A 24,400-nucleotide genomic window follows, 5' to 3' on the forward strand; every position below is an offset into this window, starting at 1 on the left:
CTTCATACTGTTTCCAAGTTTATTTGTAGTCGACGTTTCGGCAGGAGCCCTGCCTTTCTAAGAGAAAGGCAGAGCTCCTGCCGAAACGTCGACTACCAATAAACTTGGAAACAGTATGAAGCAATTTTTCACTTGTGTGTGTATATATATATATATATATATATATATATATATATATATATATATATATATATATCAAACATCCACTTAATTAGGCTCAATCACGTGTCAAATAAGTCTCACCACCAAGGTGTGGCCCATATTATCCTGTCCCCAAATATGCGTTTACTTTTCTCTTTCAGCGCTTCACAAGCACACTGATCACCACTGTGTGATGGTATGCCCATTCGCCACCCTGCACTGTCTACTGTGCAGTGAAATGTGAACACGCTGGAAGTCTCATAATGAAGAATGGTGCTGCACTACAATGCAGCCAGGTACCCTCCTCCACCTATCATCCCAGGTGATCACTATTTTTCATCTCAGGGCACAAGTTCGGCTTCAACATGACTTCACTTTGAGCCAATCATAATCCAGTGCCCAGAGTCTGACATCTGGAGTGCCCCAAGTCTCACACACCCAATGGAATTTCACTCAATGTGCACAAGCTACACAGAAACAACGCATTTTTCTCCCAACTGATGAAGCCAAGCGGGCCATACGGCAAATGATGAGAGGGGAGACTCAAGACAAGCCTTATTTACCCGATGTTTCAAGCCAGTATTTTTTGTCCTTACCAAAGTGTATTCCCTGACTACCTCTTATATTGCAAAGTTTCTCTGCTGTTTCCACTGAGACTAAGGTACCATCACAAAGCGATGAAGAACATCAGACAGGACAATCTGGTAGTCATGGCCATGTCTTTTCTTATCTGGTTACCCAAGTGCCACAGTAAGGTCTCTCTGGCCTTCAACACAACCTATAATATAGAGAGTCACTCCTAAAAGAATAATACAATGGTTTCCAGACAACCCAGTCATGTGGAGTGAACTCCCTTTATTCCACCTATACCAGGTAACTATTGTGCAAATGGCTTGACATGAAATGTCTCGACTCACCAATTAGTATTTCTTCAACTAAAGCAAGAGCACTAGTACCGGGAGAAATTAGAACTTGAATCTGTAAGCGCACCTTGTGTGCCACACTGTCAAAATAAGAAGAAATAAGAGATAAGTGAATAAGGCAGTAAAGGATAATAAGGCAAGTGTAGTTCCTCAAGGTCATGAAAACAGAAAAAAAAAAACTCATAATATGTAACAATAAAATGGAGGATTATATAAATATAAAATATGTGTTTATAGCTCGCAAGGAACTCAATCTGAAGTTATATTTGCTATCTGCCAGAATAGCAACTATGCAAAATGCACACAGTGACAAAGCGAATGCGAAGTAATTACAGCAGAAAGCACCCAAGTGAACATGATGAGCACATCATTTTTTTCAGCATTATGATGCCAATTACTGCATTCAAGTCTGACGATTCTTGTCATGTCAATATTTTTCTGCTGTGTCACTTAATTGTGGTTCTGCAAAAGTTTTCAATATAGCAGTCTTCAAAAAGTATGAGCAGGGGTGCTTAAACATCAGTTTTTGTCTGTGTAACTTGGCTTCCTGAAGAACTATCATTTAAACCAAACAAATGCAAATATCTTGATTGCATTGGGCCTCACGTGCTTATTGTGGTCAGGTGGACACAACCTGTTTAGAAGTGGCTAAAGCTTTTGAAATAGCTAATGAATCTAGGAAAATATGGCTTGTGCCCCTTGCACTGTAAGTGGCCCCTGGGCTTCCTCAATAACCATCACAGCCAGATTAGCTTTTTTGGCTCTATATTTGATGAGGTTTTATGGAGATCAGTCTTAAGGCTCTAACTTTGGACCATCATTATGTTTTGCATTTACTAATGACCTGTTACTGTATACTCTGTGCACTCTATACTATGCTCTCAAGCGGTCAAATTGCTAGCTTGGATTGGAAGCTTCAAAAACCTCATCTACCTGCGCTGGCAGTTCAAACATAAATGTTCAGCAAAAGTTTATATGAATCGCTTGTTATAGATATACACATTCATCCTCATTGTTTTTCATCCTCATTCTATTCCCAAAATCGGATACCTGGTCTTTTGATTGCGACCAGGTATTTTTTTCACTCAAATTTCGTATGACTCATTAAAAAACTGCTAAAATTATGAGACATCTCATCCTGGCATGCAAGCCATTTGTACAGCTACTCACGTACAAATTATTCACAATGTGAAGTTTTCTAATGCATTTGTGAGTTTTAATGCTGTTCCTTTTCCTGCTAGTTTTTTTATGTATACCTAGTTGATTATACTTCATGCTATGAGCCAGCATTACTCTGGGGCATATAATGGTGTTCATACATGCAAACAGAAGCCAAGCAGAATAGAAGCAATTGATTCAAACTAGGTAATTGTCATTTCATGTTCCAAAATATACACAACGTACAAATGACCATATAGTGTATAGGTAAGAGAACTATAGTGCTTGCAAGACGTTATCGAGAGTCATGAAAAAATGTGTCATTTTCAAGTAACCCCCCATGACCTCATGCTTTATCTCAGCATATTACCTAGCTAGCATCTTGATATTTCCTCATTTTGCCACAGCTGTGGCAAAAGTTTGACCAGAGCACAATGAACTATACCATAGGTGGAATGGACAGGAGACAGTAAGAATGCAGGCCGTGCACTGCGTGATGTTAAGTAGAGCCAAAACAGGCTGGTCACATCAATACATATAAGAAGTGAACGAAAAACCACTGGTCATGCATGCAACTCTATTCCTGATTTGCAGCACCGCATGAACCACAAGCCGGTTGTTACTTCACACATCTGTCAGAAGTATTAGCGGGTGAATGATGTGAACGTCAATAATGCACTAAGGGGTCCAGTACAAAAGGTAAACGCTAGACGACTAGATCACCAATATCCGAGCGGAGAGAAATGGAGGTAAGCAATCATGGTAAGGTGTAGAATGCGAGAAGGAAGAGGAGGAGTCGCCTCGGATGGCAACAATTACCTCGGTGCAGGCGCGATCGGAGGTAGTCCACGTCCTGCCTGAGCGCTAGGTGGAGCCACACCAGCGCCCCTGCCACCCCAATCAGCAGCACCAGCCAAACGGGCAGCCAGGCCCACCAGCGCACCGGCCTGGGGTCAAGGGTCAACCACAGTGCGTCCTCACCTCTGCCCCTTTGGCAACAGCCCCACCTTAGCAACAAGCGATAGGCATATGCTAAACATGATGGCTGGTACAGAAAAATTACATTAAACTGTGACAAGGTACTCCAAAGAAAGAAGGCTTGCATGGAAATGAGAGACAATATGGAGGAAAGGCAGGCAAGTGCTGCTTAAGGCTGGTGCTCATTGCAGGTTGCTCACACTAAAGACATGGATTTGTGTACACTGTACTACAGGTGAAAATAATAACTTGCTGTCGATATGACGGTAAGCCCACATATGCTTGCTCATAGTACACATTTTTTTCATCAAATACTCAGCTGTTTCTACAGATCGTAGTTTGCATTAGTTGCACATTCTTCTGTCTAATCCCATCGTTTAATCTCCATTCCATGCTAAGGTTTCCCAAAATGAATATTTTATGGACAGAAACTGAGGCTTTGTTTGTGAGAGCGGACTGCGTGGTTTGCAATGTATGTACACTGCAGACGCAACAGACATTTGCAACACTTAACATATGTATATGCCTTATAATTGACTTTTCCTGAGTACAGTTAATGATGACACAATGACACTTATGCCAATTAGAGACTGCAGTCGACTGCTTAGTCATATTTTGAGATTAATATATCCTAGCCAGACATTTGCTGTATGTTTTTCTCCCAATCCCGTTCATTTCCGTCAGCTTTCACAGCCGAGTAAAGTTTTATTCCTGTATAAACTGATTTCTAAGTCTGCCATCTCTGTAGCTTTTTGGGTGATTTCTAGAGGCAGCGCTTACTAAACGAAATTTTCAGGGTTGTATTAAGTCATGCCACATATTTTACGAATGCAGTTATTATTACGTCCTTATCTCAGCCTTTCAACTCATGTAAAAATGATTTTGCATGTTTTAAAAAGAATTACACAACAGCCAATTTCATCTCAATTCATTTTTTTTTTTTGCAGAGTGTGCAACACCACTGCTCTTAACACTCAATGTTTTCAGTATGAAGTCAGAAAATTCAGTTGAAGTAATGTTTTTGCTACACAGCTTCTAGAGTCAGGGCTGCAAATGATAGACCCTTTTTCTAATGGTTGAACAACTATGACTGTTGTAGACTGTCTTCAAAGGCATGTGTTAGCATTTTTTTTAAGACGTGGAAGCTGAGCAATAGCTACGGACAACACTGAAATATGTCATGAGGTCTCAAAAGATCCATGCATAGATTCCAACTTTCATGCTACCCATTTAAGCCCACTTAGCTTGTCAAACTTCACTCTTAATATTCAAACTTATCTTTTGATATTTCCATCCCAATGACAGCAAGTAACTATGGGGCCAGTCTGCATATGTCTGGACATCAATGAGCAACCTTCACACGTCAATTTAAAAGGAGGAGTTATTGGCGAATACATTTAGGACTTTACCAGATATAAGAAGCACAACCTTTAGGAATTGTCTCTTCTATGTCTCCCTTCTGGTTCAAGCACACTGAAACAAGCGGTCAGGTCACAGGTAAAAGGCAACCAACCACCTCGTTACATAATAAGCAAGAGGAAATTCCAACTTATTTCCTGTGGGCACTTGGGCCCCAACTAACAAGTTGTTTTTGCTGGGAATTGTCTTTAGTTGATGAGCCCTGCATTCAGCCAATAAAGAAAGCTAAGTACTAGACATAAGTGAGTCACTATAATGAACAAAGACTAGAGAACGTGCAGTGGTGGCTCATGCTGCCTTAGCCCTTGCCTACCAAGATTTCTTTTTATTTTCCCTATGATTCATTTCCAGAAGCGGTTGGCAGGACCCTATATATCCGAGCGTGCAGCTACACCATACGAATACCTCTTATTCACGATACCACCCACTCTCTACCGGCGATGCCTGACAGCACTGACTGTGCGGGAGCCACGAGGTGGCCGGCAGCGGGCGCGGACCCCGCGCGACCTTCGCGCCTCGAAGCAACAGGAGGCGTACGAGACTCACGGGGCCGCAGTAGTGCGGTACGAGGCAAGCACCGCGTACGATGACTCGACGTCGGACGAGTCCGAGCCATGGCCGCCGTTGCCGCCGGCGGCCGCGGCGGCCCCCTTCCTGAGCAACTCCTGCACCGAGTGCTGCGAGGCGGCACGAGGCGCGGTCGCGCGGCACGACACCAGGGCGTCGAGCTCCTTGCGCTTCTTCATCTTCTTGAACGGTGGGCCCGAGCAAGCATCCGGGCGGCACGCCAGCTTCGCGGCGCCTCGAGAGACGGCCGGGTACGCAGTCCGCGAGGACAGCGGCAGCAGATCGATACGGACCAGCGCGGCGCCAATCAATCCCGCGACGCCATTGCGGCAGCAGACACCGCGTCGCAGCGGGCACGCAGCTCTCCGAGCAGACGACGCGCAGACGACGACGTCCCCGAGCGGTACGGCGGGCTCGGCATCGCGTTCCGCAATGTCTTCGAGTCCGCGGTCCCTCCGCGCTAAGGACAGCAGCTCGAGGGAGAGACTGCCGTCTTCTACTAGAGCTAGAGACTTGCGCAAGTCTCGACCGGTCTGGTCTGACTGCGCGAAGCGGTACGCACGCGTGGCGCTAGTTTCGGTCGGCCATGGAGCGAGCATGACGGGAAACCGCGAACAGAAAGTTTGATTTGCGGCGGACACCAACCATCGGCTATGCGCGTCAACTCCGGTCAGTCGCGGTAGTCTATAAGTATACACTCGAAGGAATTCTAGCTCCCACAAACTACGGTGACGATAGGCCACGGTGAGGGCGCAGTTTCAAACGCTTAATGACCAGGTGACTCGGCAGCAAAGCGGCCCATGGACGGGGGCAGTCAGTGAAATCGGTCAAGGGATCGACTCGAACCTGTACTGTCGACTTACACGCAGGCAGCGACAATTCAGATTCCGCTGGAACGCCGCAACACCAAACTGTCATACAGAGGTTCAATTGAGCACGGATTCAAAACCGACATTTACATATTCCTATCGGCGGTGCCTCATGGAACCGAAGAGCACGTGTCAATGGGCGATTTGGATTCAGATGCTGAATTCCGATAGGGCCGTGACGGACATGAATTGCTCCTTCGTAAATTCGTATAGATGCTCCAGCTCGATCTTCGATTAGAAAGCGACATTTTCCCGCATCCCACTTTGTGCAGCGCGAACTGATGCTTCGCACCACGCGTTACGTACAAGCGCTTCAAACGAGGCGAAAACTATTACGTAATAAAAGCGTAGCCACGACAGCATCAATATGCAACAAGAGCGTTGATGGCAAAGTACCAAAAGCAAATAGAGCGCACCAATTATTGGCTACTAAACGAGCGCGTTCACAAACACAGAACGTTGGTTGGTTGGTTGGTTCACAGGAAGGGAAAGGCGCAGTAACTGTCACACTTGCTCTGTGGACACCTGAACCGCGCCGTAAAGGAAGGGAGGAAGGTGGGAGTGAAAGTGGAAAGAGAGAAAGGGGAGCCGTAGTGGAGGGCTACGGAGTAATTTCGACCACCTGGGGATCTTTAACGTGCGCTGACATCGCACAGCACACGGACGCCACTTCGTTTCGCCTCCATCGAAACGCAGCCAGACCACATTTTCGAACCCAGCGCTATTCAGTTACATGTGCGATGGTCCAGGGCACTGTTTTGCCTCTGGCTGTACACGTCACTGCAGGAGCTGAAAAAAAGGTGCGCCCTCTCCCTCCCTCCTGAAACAAAATGCCCTGCATCACCGCACAATAGTGAATTTATTTACGGTTAACCGTGCCCATAGGCAACTGCTTTTGAGGTGCACATTCGGATATTCCTTGCTAGAGGCACCGTTGCATGAAGGCCTCTCCATACGAGCAGTGAACAGCACGTGGCGAGCGCGCAGACTTGGCACAAGGAACCATGCGTACGGAAGTGACGGGAACGCGCATAATGGCGGCGGAACGGCGAAACATCTTGGGAAAAGGAAACACCACCGACGCGCCAGTCAACGTCTGAAACAGCGCGCAGAGCGCGGCCAATTGCCGCTGTCGCCGCGTGGTTTGGCGAAGAAGTTCGGAAAACGAAACTATGCTGCCGGGGTACTTTTCGGCTTGCAACAACGGTAGGAGAGGACATGAAATTCAGGCTTGAAATGGATGGGTGGTAATGACCGATCGCTTGCCGTGCCGCGATCACGTCTCTACACGGTCACAACCTCAGAAGTTTGTCCGAAATCCTTTTATGGCATCAGACGTCATGTGGTGCCCGCATTAAGCCGTCGCTGGCATAAGGTCTGTCGAAGGAGACCGATAGATGCGGCCAGAGTAGAAGGATCCAGGCCTCCGTGCAGCGCCTTTCATTTGTCGCTTCTTCGAACGCCGCACCACACAGCATACAGATTCCTTGGGATACAGCGCGATTCCACTTGTCAATCATCCTGATGACGTTATCAGAAAAATAAAAGTCCTGTCCCCACCGGGAATTGAACCTTCACCCCTCGGATCCCCAGCCGAGAGCTTTAACCAACTGCGCCATGCTCGGATCAAGAAACGCATGTATGAAAGTGACCCCGCCGGGCGTCCAATCCAGGCGTCCGCGCGGCGCGTTTCATGTCGCGCTTTCTCGAACGCCGCACCATACAGCACATGGAAGCAGACTCAGTGCCCCGCCGTGGTGGTGCAGTGGTAAGACCTCCGACTACTGTGCCGGAGTACCCGGGTTCGAACCCGACCTCGGCGGTTGCGTTTCGATGGAGGCGAAACGAAGAGGCGTCCGTGTGCTGTGCGATGTCAGCGCACGTTAAAGATCCCCAGGTGGTCGAAATTACTCCGTAGCCCTCCACTACGGCTCCGCTTTCTCTCTTTCCACTTTCACTCCCCCCTTCCGCCCTTCCCTTACGGCACGGTTGAGGTGTCCACAGAAAACAAGTGAGACAGTTACCGCGCCTCTGCCTTCCTATAAATCAATCAATCAGGCAGCAGACTCAGTACAGCATGCATCAGCGGCGTTTGAAATTGGTTTACAGGAAAGGCAAGGCGCATAATCTGTCACAATTCTCCACATACACCTGAACCAGGCCATAAGAAATAGGAGGAAGGTGGGAATGAAAGAGAAAAAGAGGCGCTATAGTGGAGGGCTCCGGATCACCCCCCTATAAAAGTTCTCGCCTTATCGAACTTTAGTGGTCCAAAGTACCCCCTAGTCACCTTTCCAGTTGCTTCCACACTTTTATCGGGACATCCGTCTTATGGTACGCTTGGCTTTCATATTGAATGCTATAGTCTTGGCGGTATGCTTCTTCCCGTCTATGCCTTTGCCAGTTTTTCATATTGGGAGATTTGGCTGGCCTCTATCACTTTCTGCCAGCATATTGTGCACCTCCCAGCTTCGTTAGCTGGTTCGCAGACGTACTGATGGGGAGACCAAGGGCTGTTTTTATGCTCCTCCTGATGACTGCCTCAATCTTAGCCTTCTTGCAGTTGGCCAGGTGTAAGTATGGGACAGCATAGGCAATTCTGCTGATGACAAAAACCTGTGCGAGTCTTAGGAGGTTGGCTTCTCTCATACCCGACTTGCGATTAGTGATGCATCTAATTTGTTAAGCACAACCTTTGATGTTCCTTATAGCTTCTCTGTGATGACCATTTTCCTGTAGCCACATACCTATGATCCCAATCTTGCCCACTTTGGGAATAGGCACTCTGTTTGCCTTTAGTTTGATTTTCGGTTGTTCTTTGTCCAACCTGCTGTGTGGTAGGTAGTACACGAGCATCTTGGACATTTCAGGAGAACATTTGAAACCTCCAAGGGTTATGTATTCTTCAACTGTTTTGACAGCTGTCTGAAAAGTGCAATTTGTCTATCACTACCTCCCGCGGACCAGAGTGTGATGTCGTCTGCATATAGGTAGTGGTTTAGGCCCTGAATTCCTTCTAGCTTTGATGGAAGCTTGATCAGTGCAACATTGAAGAGCATGGGTGGAGCCTACAGCCTCCGGCTCACAATTTGCTCGTACGGCATAGTTTGGTTTGGTTTGTAGGGTTTAACGTCCCAAATAGTGACTCAGACTACAAGAGGTGCCGTAGTGGAGAACTCCGGAAATTTAGACCACCTGGGGATCCTTAACATGCACTGACACTGCATAGAACACGGGCTGCTTACTGTTCACATCCATTGAAAAGCGGGCACCGTGGCCGGGATTCGATCGCGCATCTCTGAGCACAGCAGTCGAGCGCCGTAACCACTGCGCCACATACATGGCGGGGCTCGTGCAGCATAGTATGAGCTAATAAGGCATAACCTACATGTGGCACCCTTTACAGCCTACAGCGCCCCGCGTGATATCAAACGATTTCTCGTTGAATTTCACATACATCTTCTACTCAAGTTGGAGGCTAACACGCTGCAGGAATCCACCTTTTCACAAGATGTGGCGTCCTCTGTGGAAGAGTTGAAAATTCGTCTGCTACTGATTGTGTCCACCAGAGACGCAGCCGCCAGCGAAATGGCGATGTGTGTACTTGGCAATTACCACCATCTGTCGCATATGCCTGTCATGAATATGAACTGGTAGAATGAACTGGTAGGGTAGAATAGATGCAACGGAAAGGTGCCAGCCTGAAGATGGTGCCAGATGACGACCTGTTGCCGAAAAAGTGTAGGATGGGGTGGAGAGTACTGTTGTTGAGCTAAGTGCAGCTCGGCGAGATGAGAGGACAAAGAAAATAGTGGAGGTGGGGTGTCGGCAGAGCCATCTCCGGAGGTCCAACTGGAGAGTTTTTTGGCTTGCACATGAGTGCACTCGTTATCAGGAATGTCTGTATGCTCAGGCACCCAGACCAGCTCGTGGCATGTAGCTTTGCGATAGGAGTGGTTCAAGAAGATGGACTGTAGTAGATAGGAGGGTGCTGTAGATAAAAGCGCTGATGGACCACCTGTAAGTCAGTAAGGATGCAGATTTTCTTGGGGAGGCAAAAGTGAATGTGTAGGGAAATACCTTGTGCGATTAGCCATTTCCTCGAGAAAAGACGGTTAAGCGAGAGCACACACACTGGCGAGATATCTGAAAGATGAAGGTCTGCTTCGACAACGACAGGAACCCTCCCGCACACTGCGCCCAGACTGGCGTCCATGTAGAGTACATGAACATTCAAACGAGATAGGCATGCATGAAAAAGCATTAGTTTTGTAAAGAAAATTTTCAGTTAGAAGCTGACCCCGTTCAGGGAGAGTCAATAGCTGTTGTGCTGAGACACATCTTGTGTGGACTCTACAAGCATCAAGATCAAAGGTAAATGTAAGAATGAATAATTCGTGTCATATTTCCACAAATGCTGCTTTTTCACAGTGCTTTTCAACAAGTGTCCAAATAAACATAGCTATAGCACCTTCAGCAGCAAGATTTGACATTTAATCACATTAACAACACGATCATCACAACTAAGCAATTTTAAAAGTTTAAAAGGGATCAGACACATCCTATCTTCCTCCCTTGTGTCTGTATTTTTGCACCAGTCAAGATGGTGCAACGGGTGGCCATAAAATGAAGTTAAAACTCAAAGTAATCTGAAACATAGTTTGCAACCATAACATGAAATGGAGAAAACTGACACTTATGTAAATTAAGACAATACTGCCAGCAAACACAGCACGGCAAAGAAAAACCACAGATACCATCTGCGTGACTGAACGATACCTGATAGAACTGGGAGCAAAGCCATCTGCGTGGCATTCCAGCAACCCTGCCTGCTGAACAGGCAGTGCTTTACCGTTATTAAGTTCAACTTGGATAACGAAATACACACTTTTGGATCAGATATAAAACAATAACCAAGTGTGCACATCTCTTCTTCATGACAGAAAGAACAGGGTGGACCTCAACTTGGAGTACAGTCACTTTATTTTTGATCGTGTGTTTCGTCCTTTGTAATTATGTGTAAGACATTGTTATACACAGATCACAATGTGCCATTTGCATGCAATCGCTTAATATTTTATAACCTAATCTCTTTTTACCTTATTTCGATTTTCCTTTCGTTTCAGCAGTTAAGCAGTGGCTACAACGTCAAACATAAGTCTAAGTTGAGCTGAGAGATCAAAAACCTGGTACATAGTCACTCCGTTTTTTTATATCACTACAAATGCTAAAGCCAGCATTCCTCAAGAACAGGCATCACATTGAGTGAAAGAGTACCGAATATACGAATATCACAGTTTTTTCATTTCTCACATGATATAGATTTGACTTTGATGCCATTGCCATCACTTGACTGTTCAAACCAAACAGAAGCAGGTAGGAGAAAAATTTCAATTCTAAATTTCATACCAGCTCTAGGTGAAAACCATGTAGTGTTCCATGTGCAGTAATGTATTGAGTATCATTAGCAGGAAGAAAAACAGAACAAAAGCTTAGTATGTGCACTCCTTTAAAAGATTTAGAAAAGAACTGCCATCAATATCCATCTTCACTGTTTCCACTCTGAGACAAGGACTACAAGCATACCAAGCCTCTGATACAAAAAGGTGAGCCCATCAGTGTCTGTTAGAAAGTGAATGCAAATCTGCATTACTTATGCAAGTAACCAACGTGCACCGCTGAACTTCAAACCAGTGTTTTATGTGCTTACTGCACACTTCAGCAGACTATATTGGTGAGAGCCTATGTGGATGGAAACAGGTCCTTGGAACGTCACCGATGAACTTATAGAAAGAAATGTATAGACACCCACAAAAATAGGGAGACTATACAATATATGTTAAAGGCAGCCCATACCTGTAATGTGCATCTTAAAGTACACTCAACTGAAGACAGTTTTGCCTCCCTTATGAATTCTCCCACTGTCAGCAATGGCAGCTGATTTATTTATCCTTCTTGCCACTTTAAACGAGTATAGATGCCAAATTTTAATTGTGTGTTCTGTTTCGAAATACATTAGCGAGATATTAGAAAACCTAGGCAGCTAGGCAGACTTTGTGAAAAAGAGGCAAATAATTTACAACTGAGTTCTTTTTCTTTCGTGCTAATTCAATTTTGGGTTAAACCACCGACAAATGGTTGTGATGTAACAGGCTATTTGAGGTCAAATGAGGCATACAAAAATTGCAGTATGGTTGCCATTTTGTTTATTTTGATTTGCACAAACTCTTATGCAGGTCTGCCCAACGGTTGGAATTGAAAAAAAAAATGAGTAAGCAGTGATTCTGCCACAGCTTTTTCAAGCCTTGCGCAACCTCAACATGTTTGTAATGTTAACAGCCATTACTTGATGACTTCAACTATAAATTATTTACCTGGTGTAAGTGAATTCCGTGTCGTGTCTGATGCATGTTTCGTCTTGCACATTATTTACACATTTCGAAGAAAAAGAAACATGCAGCGAAAAGTTTGGCATCTACTCCTTTAGCATCTTTTCTACCAGTACAGTCCAACATTGTATATGATTGTTGTTTATTTTACATGCGTAGTGTCTAATTATGTGAGTTCAAATTTGAACTGCACAATGAGGTTATCTTTTTCGTTCCACTGTACCAAGAAATGCAAAGAATCACATTCATTTTTCTGCTTCCAGTCACATCAAAACTTCTGATAAAACTCATTACAGACTAATAAAAGATATAACAACTTTGTAATGTATGCGAATTCAGTTTTTGATACTTTTCTGTCTACTACCGAGTCATGGTTACACAAGCCATATGATGCTGTCTAGCTTAGTTGCTGATAATGAATTGCTTCTGGAGCAAAGACATCTCCAGCCACATCGCACCGGACACATGGTGACTCATCAACTAAGGCCCACACCACATGCTGTCTTTCAAATACCTGCATGTTCAATAAAAGCAAGCTGTAGTGGGCCTAAAAGCTATCAGCATGCATGTGACTCGCAGTGGACTGTGAGGGTGGTAAGTACCACATACAGTAAAACCTTGTTACAAAAGACACTCAAGGGACCTGAAAAACATGTCTCTTGCAGCCAAAAATTCTAAAAGCACTGCGTTAATTAGTTTATTGCACATCAGCATATAAATGCATTCACACGCATTAACAGGAAATTGTTCAGGAAAGCTTGGAGAAGTTATTCATACTAGTATGTATTTTTGTGAGTGCAGAGTGTATTCCCCAAATTCTGGAGGTAAAGCACTTCACTTTGCAAGCCTTCCTATTGCTCTAAAACCTTTGAGGCACTCTTACATGCTAGTCACCTTCAGATGCTTACAGGCTCGTCACCCTCAGATGACTCACAAAGAGAAAGACATCAGGAGTCTATGCTTTCATCTTGTGATCAAATTTTAACAGTGAGGAGTTAAAAATGCTGAATGTCATTCATGCATTTTGATTGGCTTCGTATGTAACAGTAATGCGATGCCATTTTGACTTTCCAATCATGGTGAAGCACTCCTCAGTTCCTGACATACACAACAAAAAGGACACTGAAATGGAACAGAATTTAGCTAAGGGAATCTGAAGTGCGCCATGCACGAGTTGGTATGTTCCAGATGCATTGCATGAGCACACCTGGGTTGTGTCTCTTCTAAATAGAGAAGAATGTACTCCACGAACCTGAAAAAGTTGTCCTTAGTAACCGAATGTCTTTTGTAACCATGTCTCTTGTATGCAATACTGTTAATATGGCAGACATAGAAAAACCAACCAAACCATTTTCAAATGTCTCTTATAACCAAGTGTCTCTAGAAACAGTGTCTCTTGCAACGAGATTTACCTGTAATTATAAAACCTGGTAAGTTTTTAGCTTTGTCTCAGGATAATTTCCCTGAGACAATGCAATAGAAAATTGTACAATATATTTCACAACAGTAAAAGCACAGCAGTCACGAAGATAGGCGTACTATTACAAAAAAACTATAAAGCTACTTTTAGAACAGTGTGCTAGCTATTCAGTGTGCATGTAAGATTTGTAACGCTTCCCTTCAATTTAAAGGCTTACTAGACCAAAATTTCGCGCTGGTTGGTTATGCTGTCAATACAGTGCCATGTAATGACCGTTATTATTTACGATGAAAGGCAGTAAAGCGGTAACCACATGAGGCGACAACCCCTAGCGATCCGTCACGCAACGCCGCCGCCAATGTCTGTCGCTGCCGCTGGTGCACATCGCACGGAGTGACGAAGATCAGCGACAGAGAGGTGCGTTTTCAGTGTTGCTCTGTTACAGCTGCCTCGTCGTTCGGTCAAGGGGAGTGTAATCACGCTATATTCCGTTTCTAACATAAACAGCAGGAAGTATAATAAAACACTGATGAAATTTCTTGTAGTGCATCGCATTTTAAAGGGTCACAGCGCAGCGGTGCGCTACTACACTGCGATGCCGATTTGCATTGCAAGCAGTGACTTTTCCCTGCTCCTTTCGAAAATAACCAATATCTAGCCTACTAGCCTTTTATTTTCTTTTACTACCCTTCCAAGCTTTTACTGAAATGTCTTGATGCGCACATAATATACGGATCAGACGAAGTGAGCGTCTGCAGGCACTGGGTTCTTAGCCCAAACCGGACTAGAAAAAAAAGAACTCACCCGCAAAAAAGAAAAAAGCCAGAACGGAAGTTGAGCACCCCAAAGCCTTATGCGATTGGCTGCCTCGCGAGCTGTTTCCAGGCGACACGTGAAATTTTCTAAAGAAACCCAGGAACTGAGCAACAGCAACGAGCGGCAATGCTTTGGCGGCCCGTTGCGCGGCGTGTTGCCACGAATTGTCGCCTCATGCGGTTAGCGTTTTAAGCATACCATATTTCAGTTAAATGCGCTTAGACATCAATACCAGATGACGCGGCACTGTAACGGTGCACTAAGCAGCTGGAAATTATGCATGCCCGAGATTCCGAAACGCTTTTGCTGGTTTCAGGAAAGCAACTCAAGCAAGCAAGCACTTGGACTGGAAAGAAACCCTTTTTTGATTTTGCCGGCCGTAGAATATAGGAGCAGCTTGTATTGTTTCGCCGTGGTACAGTCATTGTGTTCGCATGCTTATCACCTGTGCATCTTGCTGCGAAGTCTGACTGTGGCTACTGTGGAGGAAAAGTCTGAACTGCTGGCGCCATGCTAATGCAGTGCGGCATTGTTTGTCGCTTCAACATGTACCTCCATTCTCGGGATCAGCCTTCACTGGTTTCCGAAGAGTGATAAGTTGTGCAAGTTATGTATGGATCATGGCGCTGAAGCAAGACCAACTGAAGCTGAACAAGTCGAGTATTTTTGGTCAATGCACTTCAAAGTAGGGGCCTTTGTGCATGATGCCAACATCGCTGCAAGTCTGCCGTACATGTGTCGCTCCTCATCAGCCCCCATGTCACATTTCAGTACAGCAATGTGTCTCCTTTTTACCTTATATCTAATTTTCTTTTTCAACATTACATAATGCTTGTTTTGATTGGATAGCCTGCATCAAGACGATTGATAATGTTCTTGAATTCAAGATGGAGCATAGCTGTTTGACACAAGAAAAAAATGAGTTTAGTTCTCCTACCAGGTTGTCTGTAGTGCATGGCCAGGCTGTACGTTCCATGAATTAGAAGAAAAGTCTTCATTTGTATGGGTAAATTTTGTGTCTGTAGTTTCGGATATTACATCTGCCATGAGAAAGGCAAGTAATTTTATCACCAAAGCTGAAATTCACATTTTGTCTTTTGGCCTACAAGATGCATAGCAATTCACTTTACTCTGGATATCTCTTGGATTTACATAATTAGCTTGCACCCACTACTTTCATTGATATGTTTCATATTCTTTATGTCTGCTCCTATTCCCCATGTACAGGTCAAAGTACAGCCACCCATATCTTTAACTGGCGTGCACGATGGCCGCCTTTTCTATGTGCCTGCGCCTTAGGGCAAATAAAACTTGCTAGAAGGCCAAGATTAAGCAAGGGCTTGGAAAGCCTTTGCTTATACCTGGACTTTTCGCACGTTAGCTCCTCTGTAGTGATCAGAATCAAAGAAAATGTGGCTGTCACGCAAGTGAGTTAGAGTTTGGCGGCTCTACATACCAATAGATCTGTCTGAATATAGAAACGACTTGATGATGCAATTGGCTATTTGCACTTGGGCTATATTGGATTACACTTCATTACTGAACGATGTGCAAACTTTGCACAAGCTACAATTAAATACTGCCGGGCAAACAATACTTAAAAGCTGCACGACGTGACTGGGGTGAGCACTTTTGCCAAGATTCAATGCTTTGAAATCTGTCATACATAAACCTTCTCAGGTATTGTATCCTAATGTAGACATTCAAAGGTGTATTCATTCATATATAAGTGTCCTATATAGAGCAAAAGCTGTCCACTGCAACTGGTGTCAGTGCTGTGCATCAGCTCCCTTGAACAGACAATGCAGACATTCTGCCTCAAACAAGCGGCACTTCTGGCAAGGGTTAACGGCACCCTTTTTTCCAGGTTCTGATTTAAAAATGCCCGATTTGCATGTCCTGCTTGCACCGTAAGTGCTGAAAGCTGGAAAATGATATTTTGCTGGTAACATACTCCAGAAGTATAATACGAAAAAAAAAAAAGTCTTTCGGATGCCTCAAAACTTTCGATCAAATAGGTCTTTAAGGGCTTTCAAATACTGTAATCATGGAGACAACTGGTTAGAAAGTAGAAGAAAAAAACGACCACATGCCACCAGTGGAATCCGAGCCAATGACGGCCGAATTTTGCACCTGCTGGTCTGCCGCCTTAGCTATGAAACCTGTTCAGCATTTTACGATCCCATGTACAGGGTCATCCACTAGCTATAACATAGTCACTGCTTTCAAAGCAAAATTCCGTCGCACGCAGATGCATATTGATGCAAAATGATGCAAGCACAGAGGGAGCCGGACGTGCTGCTTCACGTGGACTGCGACTTAGCTTTATTGCATGGCCGGGTCAGACGCAATGACATTTTTTAAGCAGGGACCTTGTTATAGCTAGAAGTGGACGAGGCTGTACATATGCTGCATGTATGTTATCCTTGAGAGAGTTCATCAGTGCCATTTCCATCCATAATGGCTGATGCAGTATGTCCTGTTTTACCATGAATGTCATGTGGAGCATGATGTAGTGGGGAGGGCGGGAGCTGCATGATCAAACATTTACGCTACCTGCGATGAAATCAAAGGTGTGTGACGGAATCAAAAAAGCAGCAAATTCATGTATACTTCAAAAGGCAGCGAAGCGTTTTAACCACGCCCCTTGTTTGCACTTGTACAGGTGTAACATATTTTGAGTGAAGCGAGGGCATTAATTTTCCTCTGTGCAAAAATTTCTCAATTTTCTCTGCGCTGGCCATTTGCTAGCAGAGCTGTAAGTTCCAAACATAATAAAAAGTATTTAAGTAATGTTCTAGAATGATACCCCAAGTGCTAAGAGAAAAATTCAGGACACAATTTGCACTGTGGGAATCAGGACGACACTGCCTGGAACAGTAAAAGTTTGCAGCTGCTACGAGTGCTCCCATCACGAGCTTCTTCATGCTTGTCGCTTGTGCTGTCGGAATAAGCAGGCACTTACTGTTCTGTCGGTAGATGGTGTAGAGGTGGTCGAGACGAGAGCGGACGCTGAGAAGGAACCACGCCTGTGCCACCAGGATGGCCACACCCAGCAAAAAGCCCACCGTCTTGACCATGGAGAAGCAGCCCTCACTGTTGCCACCGCAGCAGGCACCACCTGGATGCGGGCCGCCAGGAAGGACCAGTCCACGGGCACCCCGCAACCGCCTGCACAAAATGGCGCCATAGGCCAACAGGAATCACACACTGCATACAAGCTAGAGAATAACGTCACATTTTATTCCAATGCGTGGTATTCTTGCCAAAGTGCACAATGAAATCGGAGAGAACTGACCTGAAAACGCCTTTCTCTGATTCAAGGTGAATTTTTAAACTAGAAAACATTGTTTCTTTAGAAAATATTGTTCTAAGCTCTGCCATAAGGGAAAAACTGAAAGAAGTAGTGGACGAAAATAGAGAAAAGCAGTCACTACACTTCAAGACATTCCAATGGTTTCTGATTACCTGGAGCACTTTAGCATGCATTGACATCACCAACATACAAGCATCTTGCACATTTTGCTTCCACTAAATTACGAGCACCGACCTCGTGCTCGGAAGCCAAGCACCATGACTACTCGACCTTCCACAAAAGTTCTAGAAAGTTGGAGCGCATTCCTTTACAGACCTATAGCGCTGACTAGGTTGACATTAATTACAATTGTATTGTCGTCTTATATCTAGTCACTTTTGTGGATTCTTCTCTCAAACACACCAGAATAGATAGCCACAAAGCTACGCGTTTTCTAACCAGAGAATCCTTCAAAGGATGTCTGCAATCACTGTATTTCCCTGTGTGTAAGACGTAATATTTTAAAAATAATTTTGATACCACATCCTATACAATGGTGCACCTTTTATGCAGTTTTCTTTTTGTGCAACTCCTATGTGAACTTCATCGTGAAATATCAGAGATATTGACTTCCACCACTGCGAAACCTGTGGCCACCTCACAGGTGCCAAGATTTAGCAGTACAAAATGCAAAAGACAGCGACATGCACGCTCCTCTCTCACCTGCGCTGCCAATACAAGCCATCAGGACAAGGCGACTCCCTTTTCCAGTTTTGATTAAAGGCAATGTGACCCTTTACATTGTTGCCACATGCAAATTTGGTTGGTGCATGTATGTTTCCACTTCTTGCATGTACTGGGCCAATGTCCGAGCATGGCGACCATGAGAGCAGCGATTTTCAGTGCGAAGAGGATATCTTAGCGGGAGTTCGCCACTATGAATCGGCAAACGTTTTTATACTGCGACAACAGATGAAGCCTTTAAGCAAAAATAAAGTGTTACTGAATCTGTCTGTGCAAATTTGGGTGTGAACGTTGCCTGTTGCTTTTTACTAATTCGTGCTGCATAAGGAGTGTTGTCGGATGCACAGAGCATTTCATGATGGTCACGCAAGCATGTAGAGTCCCGCCCATTGCTCTAAGAGGGCAAATTCATGTGCATCTTATAAACCGGAATATATGGTAAACAGGAAGCTATAGTCAACCTTAGCATACTAGTAAATTAACAGTGAAGTATTGAAGGGTGTAACAGGGTGTAACACCCTGTTAGGGTAGGGTGTTAAGTGGGGTATTAAGTAGGGTGTAACACCCTGAGCTGAATATCATGACCTACAAGATGCCATAGTGGAGGACTTCAATTTGATTTCAACTGCATGGGCTGTTTTTTAATGTGCATCAATATTGCACAGCAGAAAACAAGTGTGTGCACGTCTTGCCTCCACAAAAATGTCGCCACCATAGCCAAGCATTCAATCGTAATATCTTGGGCTCACCAGCTAAATGCTGCAGCCACTGTTGCCATGTGGCGGATCATAACTGAAATAAAACCAACTGTAGCGACAGTCAGTGGCTACAGAAGTATGCTTGTCACAATTGTACACAAGCAGTAGCATCAGTCCAGATGGCTCGTTGCATACACAGCCACACTGACATCATTTTGTATTTTGACGACTGCAGAGTATCACCACTGCAAAGGCTGTACAACAGTTGTGGTAATCAAAGTGCAGCGTATACAACCTTTGTCAACTATATACTATCAAAGGTTTGAGTCTAAGCTTAAAGCTTTCTAGCACCCTTAAGTACCCTGACCATTACAAGGTTTTGGATCAGAGTAAACGCTTTGAAAGCTATCCATGTGAAACAAGCCATACTGGACGGCTGTGAAGAAAATCAGGTAGGCTGTACACTTCTGAAAAAATGTGTATGTTCCCCATCATAGCAATTTTAGCCGCAACTCTTACTTTTTCCCATTTCATTACAATATACGCTCGAAACCTCACGTTTGAATTGGTAAGCCTCTTTACAATCGTACAGATACCAAGTGAGGGGTAAGCGGGCAGCCTATAAAGTGCACTTATCAGTTTTCAAGGCTGTCAGCTAATTGCTGGGTCACCAAAACAGGTCTGCTTTGTGAAGCTGATCAAGCAGAACTGTCTCAAGAGTGAGTGCCAAAACTTTTGCGCCGCAGGCAGCACTGTGCCTTCCACTCGAGCAGCGATAAAGCTCAAGTGGCGGGCCGAAACCGCGATACAGATCAGTGTGAATCAGCAGTGAAAGCAAAACGACGGCGCAAAAGGCGAGGGTAACAGCCGGCTGTTGCGGTCGCAACTGACAACCAGCCTATGTATCCGTGTACCTAGACTTTTAACCAGGATACCTGACGAATCACGCTAGCCATGATTTATTACTTGTGGCTTCGTAATGGCAACCAGCGATGGGGCTACCAGAGGTAGTGTTAATTTAGAGGCTCTTACGACATTAGAGTACGAAACAAGTATTTTGATGTGTCCTAGGAGTCTTTTCTCTCTGACTGAAACTGCCCGCTGTCTGATGACCCCGACGACTTACTTTCGGAAGCGCACTTTGCGCTTGGGAGGTACTAGCTGAAGCGGCTCGGGCTCGGACTCGCTCTCTGAAGAAAGCTCGAGCAGCTTGGCTGCCTCGCTCTTATTCTGTGTGGCTCCATCGCGTCGGAATGAGTCTGTGGTCGGGGCACCGCCACCGCCAGTCCACTCTTGAAACGGTAGTTCTTGGGACATGTTGCCGGTCGGGCCGCGAGCGTCACGCAACACCGTCGTCGCTACCGCCACATCGTCAACACTGAGCACATTTCGCTTTCACTCACGATGACGGGCACGCACACTACAGCCGGCTTGGTGGTGGTTTCGTGAGCTCGTGGCGGTAATAATGCGGAGCATTCACTTTACCGCACCATCTGGTCGCACAAACTTGCGCTGCTTGCACAACACGGACCAAGTAAAATAAGTTCACACTTATCAGCGTGCCCGATCGACTTTGCGTGGGCACGGATTGGCTGGGATTGACTGGGATTGGCTGCTGACGCCATTAATTTTTAGTTTAATACCTAGAACTACTAGAACACCACTAATCCAGGGGCGTCTGGGGGGCTCTCAGACCCCCACCAGTATTTAAGATCTGGTACTCCCCTGATGGGGCTGGTACAGGTGGGGGCTAGCCTGCCACAGAATTTTTATCTGTTGTAGGCCGTCATTGCACCCGCCACTGTTTCGGTGGTGGACGACAGCTGTTGTTGCGGCGCGCGACTTTCTCTCCCTCTTCCTTTTCTTTCTTCTCTATTTTCTCTTCTGTCTGCACGAAATTACTCCGTAGCCCTCCACTACGGCTCCTCTTTCTCTCTTTCCACTTTCACTCCCATCTTCCTCCCCTCCCTTACGGCGCGGTTGCGGTGTCCACAGAAATCAAGTGAGACAGTTACCGCGCCTTTCCCTTCCTATAAATAAATCAGACAGCGGAGGTGGCTCAGCTACAGAGCCAGAAGCAGGCCCGTGCATTTTCGTTTCCTTCTTCCTACAGCCACAACAACAACAGTATTTAAGATGTGTCTGAGACCCCCCCGTGCTCGAATGTATAAAGAGTGCATGGATACGGAGCAAGCGGTCATTTTTTTTATTGCTTTCAGCTGTTAAAAAAGCATTTCTGTCTTTTGTTTCAACAGTTTTGCAGTGAGTTTTAATAAAAACCGTGGCCATATATAAAAACCGAAGACTGAGAAAAATAAAGTTCGAAACGATGTGCGAAGCGGGCCACTATAGGCGCTTTCTGTCTCACCCTCGCTATAAATTTCCCTTTCCACCTGCTCGAATTACCGTTGGACTCCCCTCCGATGGGTCCAGACCCATGAGCCAGACTTTAAGCACTGGAGGCCGATGAGGAAAAGTGAAGGTGAAGCATACTCTCAAGGTACGTAGGCAGTTTTCCTCGTGGAGATCTTGCATGCTTATGCAATTGTTAAAGGCAGACTACTCGGGAATTCCGAGATCTAATAATGAAAAGCTTTAATTGGGGTCTGAGACTCCCTCATGACAATGGCATTAATCTGAAACAGGCAATCGCTTTTTTCTTTTTATTTTCAGCGATGGTCGGAAAATCTCTTCTCTATCGCTTCAAAAGTTACGTTTTGGTTGTCAACAAGGTTCACTGCATGTGTTTTCCAAATTTTGATGCTGAAAATTAAAATAAAAAGTCGCTAGAGCTGCGCATACTTTGGAAAATGTGCCATAAAATGAGCAAAAGCCTTCTTTAAAAGTTATTCTTTCCCTTTGTATAAAACGTCATAAACCGAGAAAAAAAAAACGTTTAAAAATCATTCCTCTGTTGTGCATTTAACTATACGTAAAACAGACCACCGGACACTTTCTCCATCTATTTCCCTCTCCTCCTGAGATCACCCTTCGATGACTCTGAGCGTGCACGGTTCTCTCGCAGTTTCAGAGCTACTTCGCCTCTGTCAAAATAGATTCGATTCCGCATTTCTGGGCTAAGCAGATGAAAATTATAGCGTGCAATTTTTACGTTACCTCGACTGTATTTCGCGTTTCGTCGCGGGTCACTCGATCCTGTCCGAACTACGCGCGCTAACTGCCTGAAACGGAAGGCGCGGACACGTTAAAAAGGTTTTGAAGTTTGTTGAAGCATCAGCCTGTACGAATGCGACTGCGGAGCGCACTGGTGCATTGATTTCTCAACACACCTTCTAGAAGCTTCCCATGTCATTTTACACTGATGGCAGCCAAACAAGCTCCTTTCTCCCGCTAAAATTCATTCATTCATTCATTCATTCATTCATTCATTCATTCATTCATTCATAAACCTTTATTCATGAGGATGACCTGAGGCCTAGAGGGGAAGGGGGTGGGTAAAATCTCGTCGCCTGGGTGGATCATTGCTTACAACGATGCTAGAGGGCTCCAGTGGATGCGTGTTTGATCCCAGCCGCAGCGGCCGTTTTTCGACATATTCGTGTACAATATGTTAGTGCACGAGAGCGCCCCAAGCCTGTGTGCCATTGGAATGCTAAAATCTAATAACTAAATATAGATTCGATTCCTGGGGAAACGACAGGACATAGAAATTACTATGGTATAGGGCTCTTACCGCGCGTTGACCTGCCAATCTCGCTACTCTCGAGGCTATTTTATACACCCGGCTTATGTTTTGCGACAGGAAACCCAGTCAAAAAAAAAAAAAAACATTGGGACCATTTGGAATCTCCAAATGGTTCCATTTGGTTCCAAATGAACCCAATTGGGCATTCGATGGGACCCAATTGGACATCGCTCTCAAATGGGTTAGTTCAATTGGATTAACCAATGGTTCTGCAAATACCAATTGGGCATTCGAAATGGTTCCAATTGGGTGCAAAATTCCAATCGAATTTTCCAAATGGAGCTCAAAATTCCAATGGGAAATTATCTCCCAATTGGGTTTCTCCGTTGGATACGAAAATTCCAGTCGTCCTCTGAGATAGCGAATTATATTATATATCTCTTAAACGATTAGCTGCTTGGCCTAAAAAACTGTGGCACATACACAGCATGGGGCGATTGTCATTTATTCTCAGCGTTCACGCCACAATTCGCTGCATGCGATGGGATGTTACGCATCTGAATATGAAATATTGGTAGGCCGTGAAGCCTGCCAAATCTCGCCTGGACGTAATATCGATCGGCCTCCAGCTCCATGCCTGGCACCCTTTCTCCCACCACCCGGCTCTACGAACTGCTTAAAACTATAATCGACGCTTCCAACCTCTCTGAACGCTCCAGTAACGACCTCCACCTCAAGACCAAGCCAGTGCTGAACCTGGTCTTCCTGAAAACCTACTCTGACCTCACCGCCAACCGTTTATTGCATATCACCCACATCAACCTCTCCGGTAAGGTCGTGAAAGTCCGGCCCCACCCTGACAAACATCCTCTTTCTTGCCTCGATGTCATTCATGGTGTCGAACGCGGCCTTTCCACCGCCGATCTCATGAAGGATCTTCCTACACAGCCAATATCATAACCGCGGGCATGATAGTGTCAACCGAAACTTACTAATTGCATTTGCTGGTACTGTCCTCCCCTGCACTGTTTACTTCCGTCGATCAGCATTTCGATGCCGCCCTCACAAACCCATCGTTTCTGCGTGTACGCGCTGTCTCGAGATTGGCCACCGCGCACAGCAGTGCTCTAGTGCCCTTGTTAACTGCCCCAACTGAACTTCGCCCATCTTTCTGCCGCCCTCTGTCCACGAGTGCACGAAGCCCTGGTGCCGGCACTGTCAGACAAATGAGCATGCTACTTTTGCCCCTATTTGTCTCTACTATAAGCAGAAAATTAAAGAGTGTGGCAAGAGAAGGCCTACCAACAGCGGGTCAACCTTCGCCAGGCCACTCAGCC

The 24,400-nt window shown here is 45.2% G+C and overlaps 1 protein-coding gene across 1 annotated transcript in view; it reads right to left on the bottom strand.

Moving 5' to 3' along the window:
- The window catches only part of LOC146181463 (uncharacterized), a 40,929-nt gene extending 19,939 nt beyond the window's left edge, over window positions 1-20,990 (bottom strand). The window contains exons 1-2 of the mRNA XM_084576514.1: window positions 20,544-20,990; window positions 17,646-17,851 (exon numbers count right to left, since the gene is read on the bottom strand). Of these exons, the coding sequence (XP_084432640.1) occupies window positions 17,646-17,851; window positions 20,544-20,734 (397 nt within the window). The 5' untranslated portion in view covers window positions 20,735-20,990. The remainder of the gene's footprint in view (window positions 1-17,645; window positions 17,852-20,543) is intronic.
- Window positions 20,991-24,400: the final 3,410 nt, after the last annotated feature.

The sequence above is a fragment of the Amblyomma maculatum genome, chromosome 8 (assembly GCF_055883805.1).
Source record: "Amblyomma maculatum isolate TAMU_Amacu chromosome 8, ASM5588380v1, whole genome shotgun sequence".
NCBI lineage: Eukaryota > Metazoa > Arthropoda > Arachnida > Ixodida > Ixodidae > Amblyomma > Amblyomma maculatum.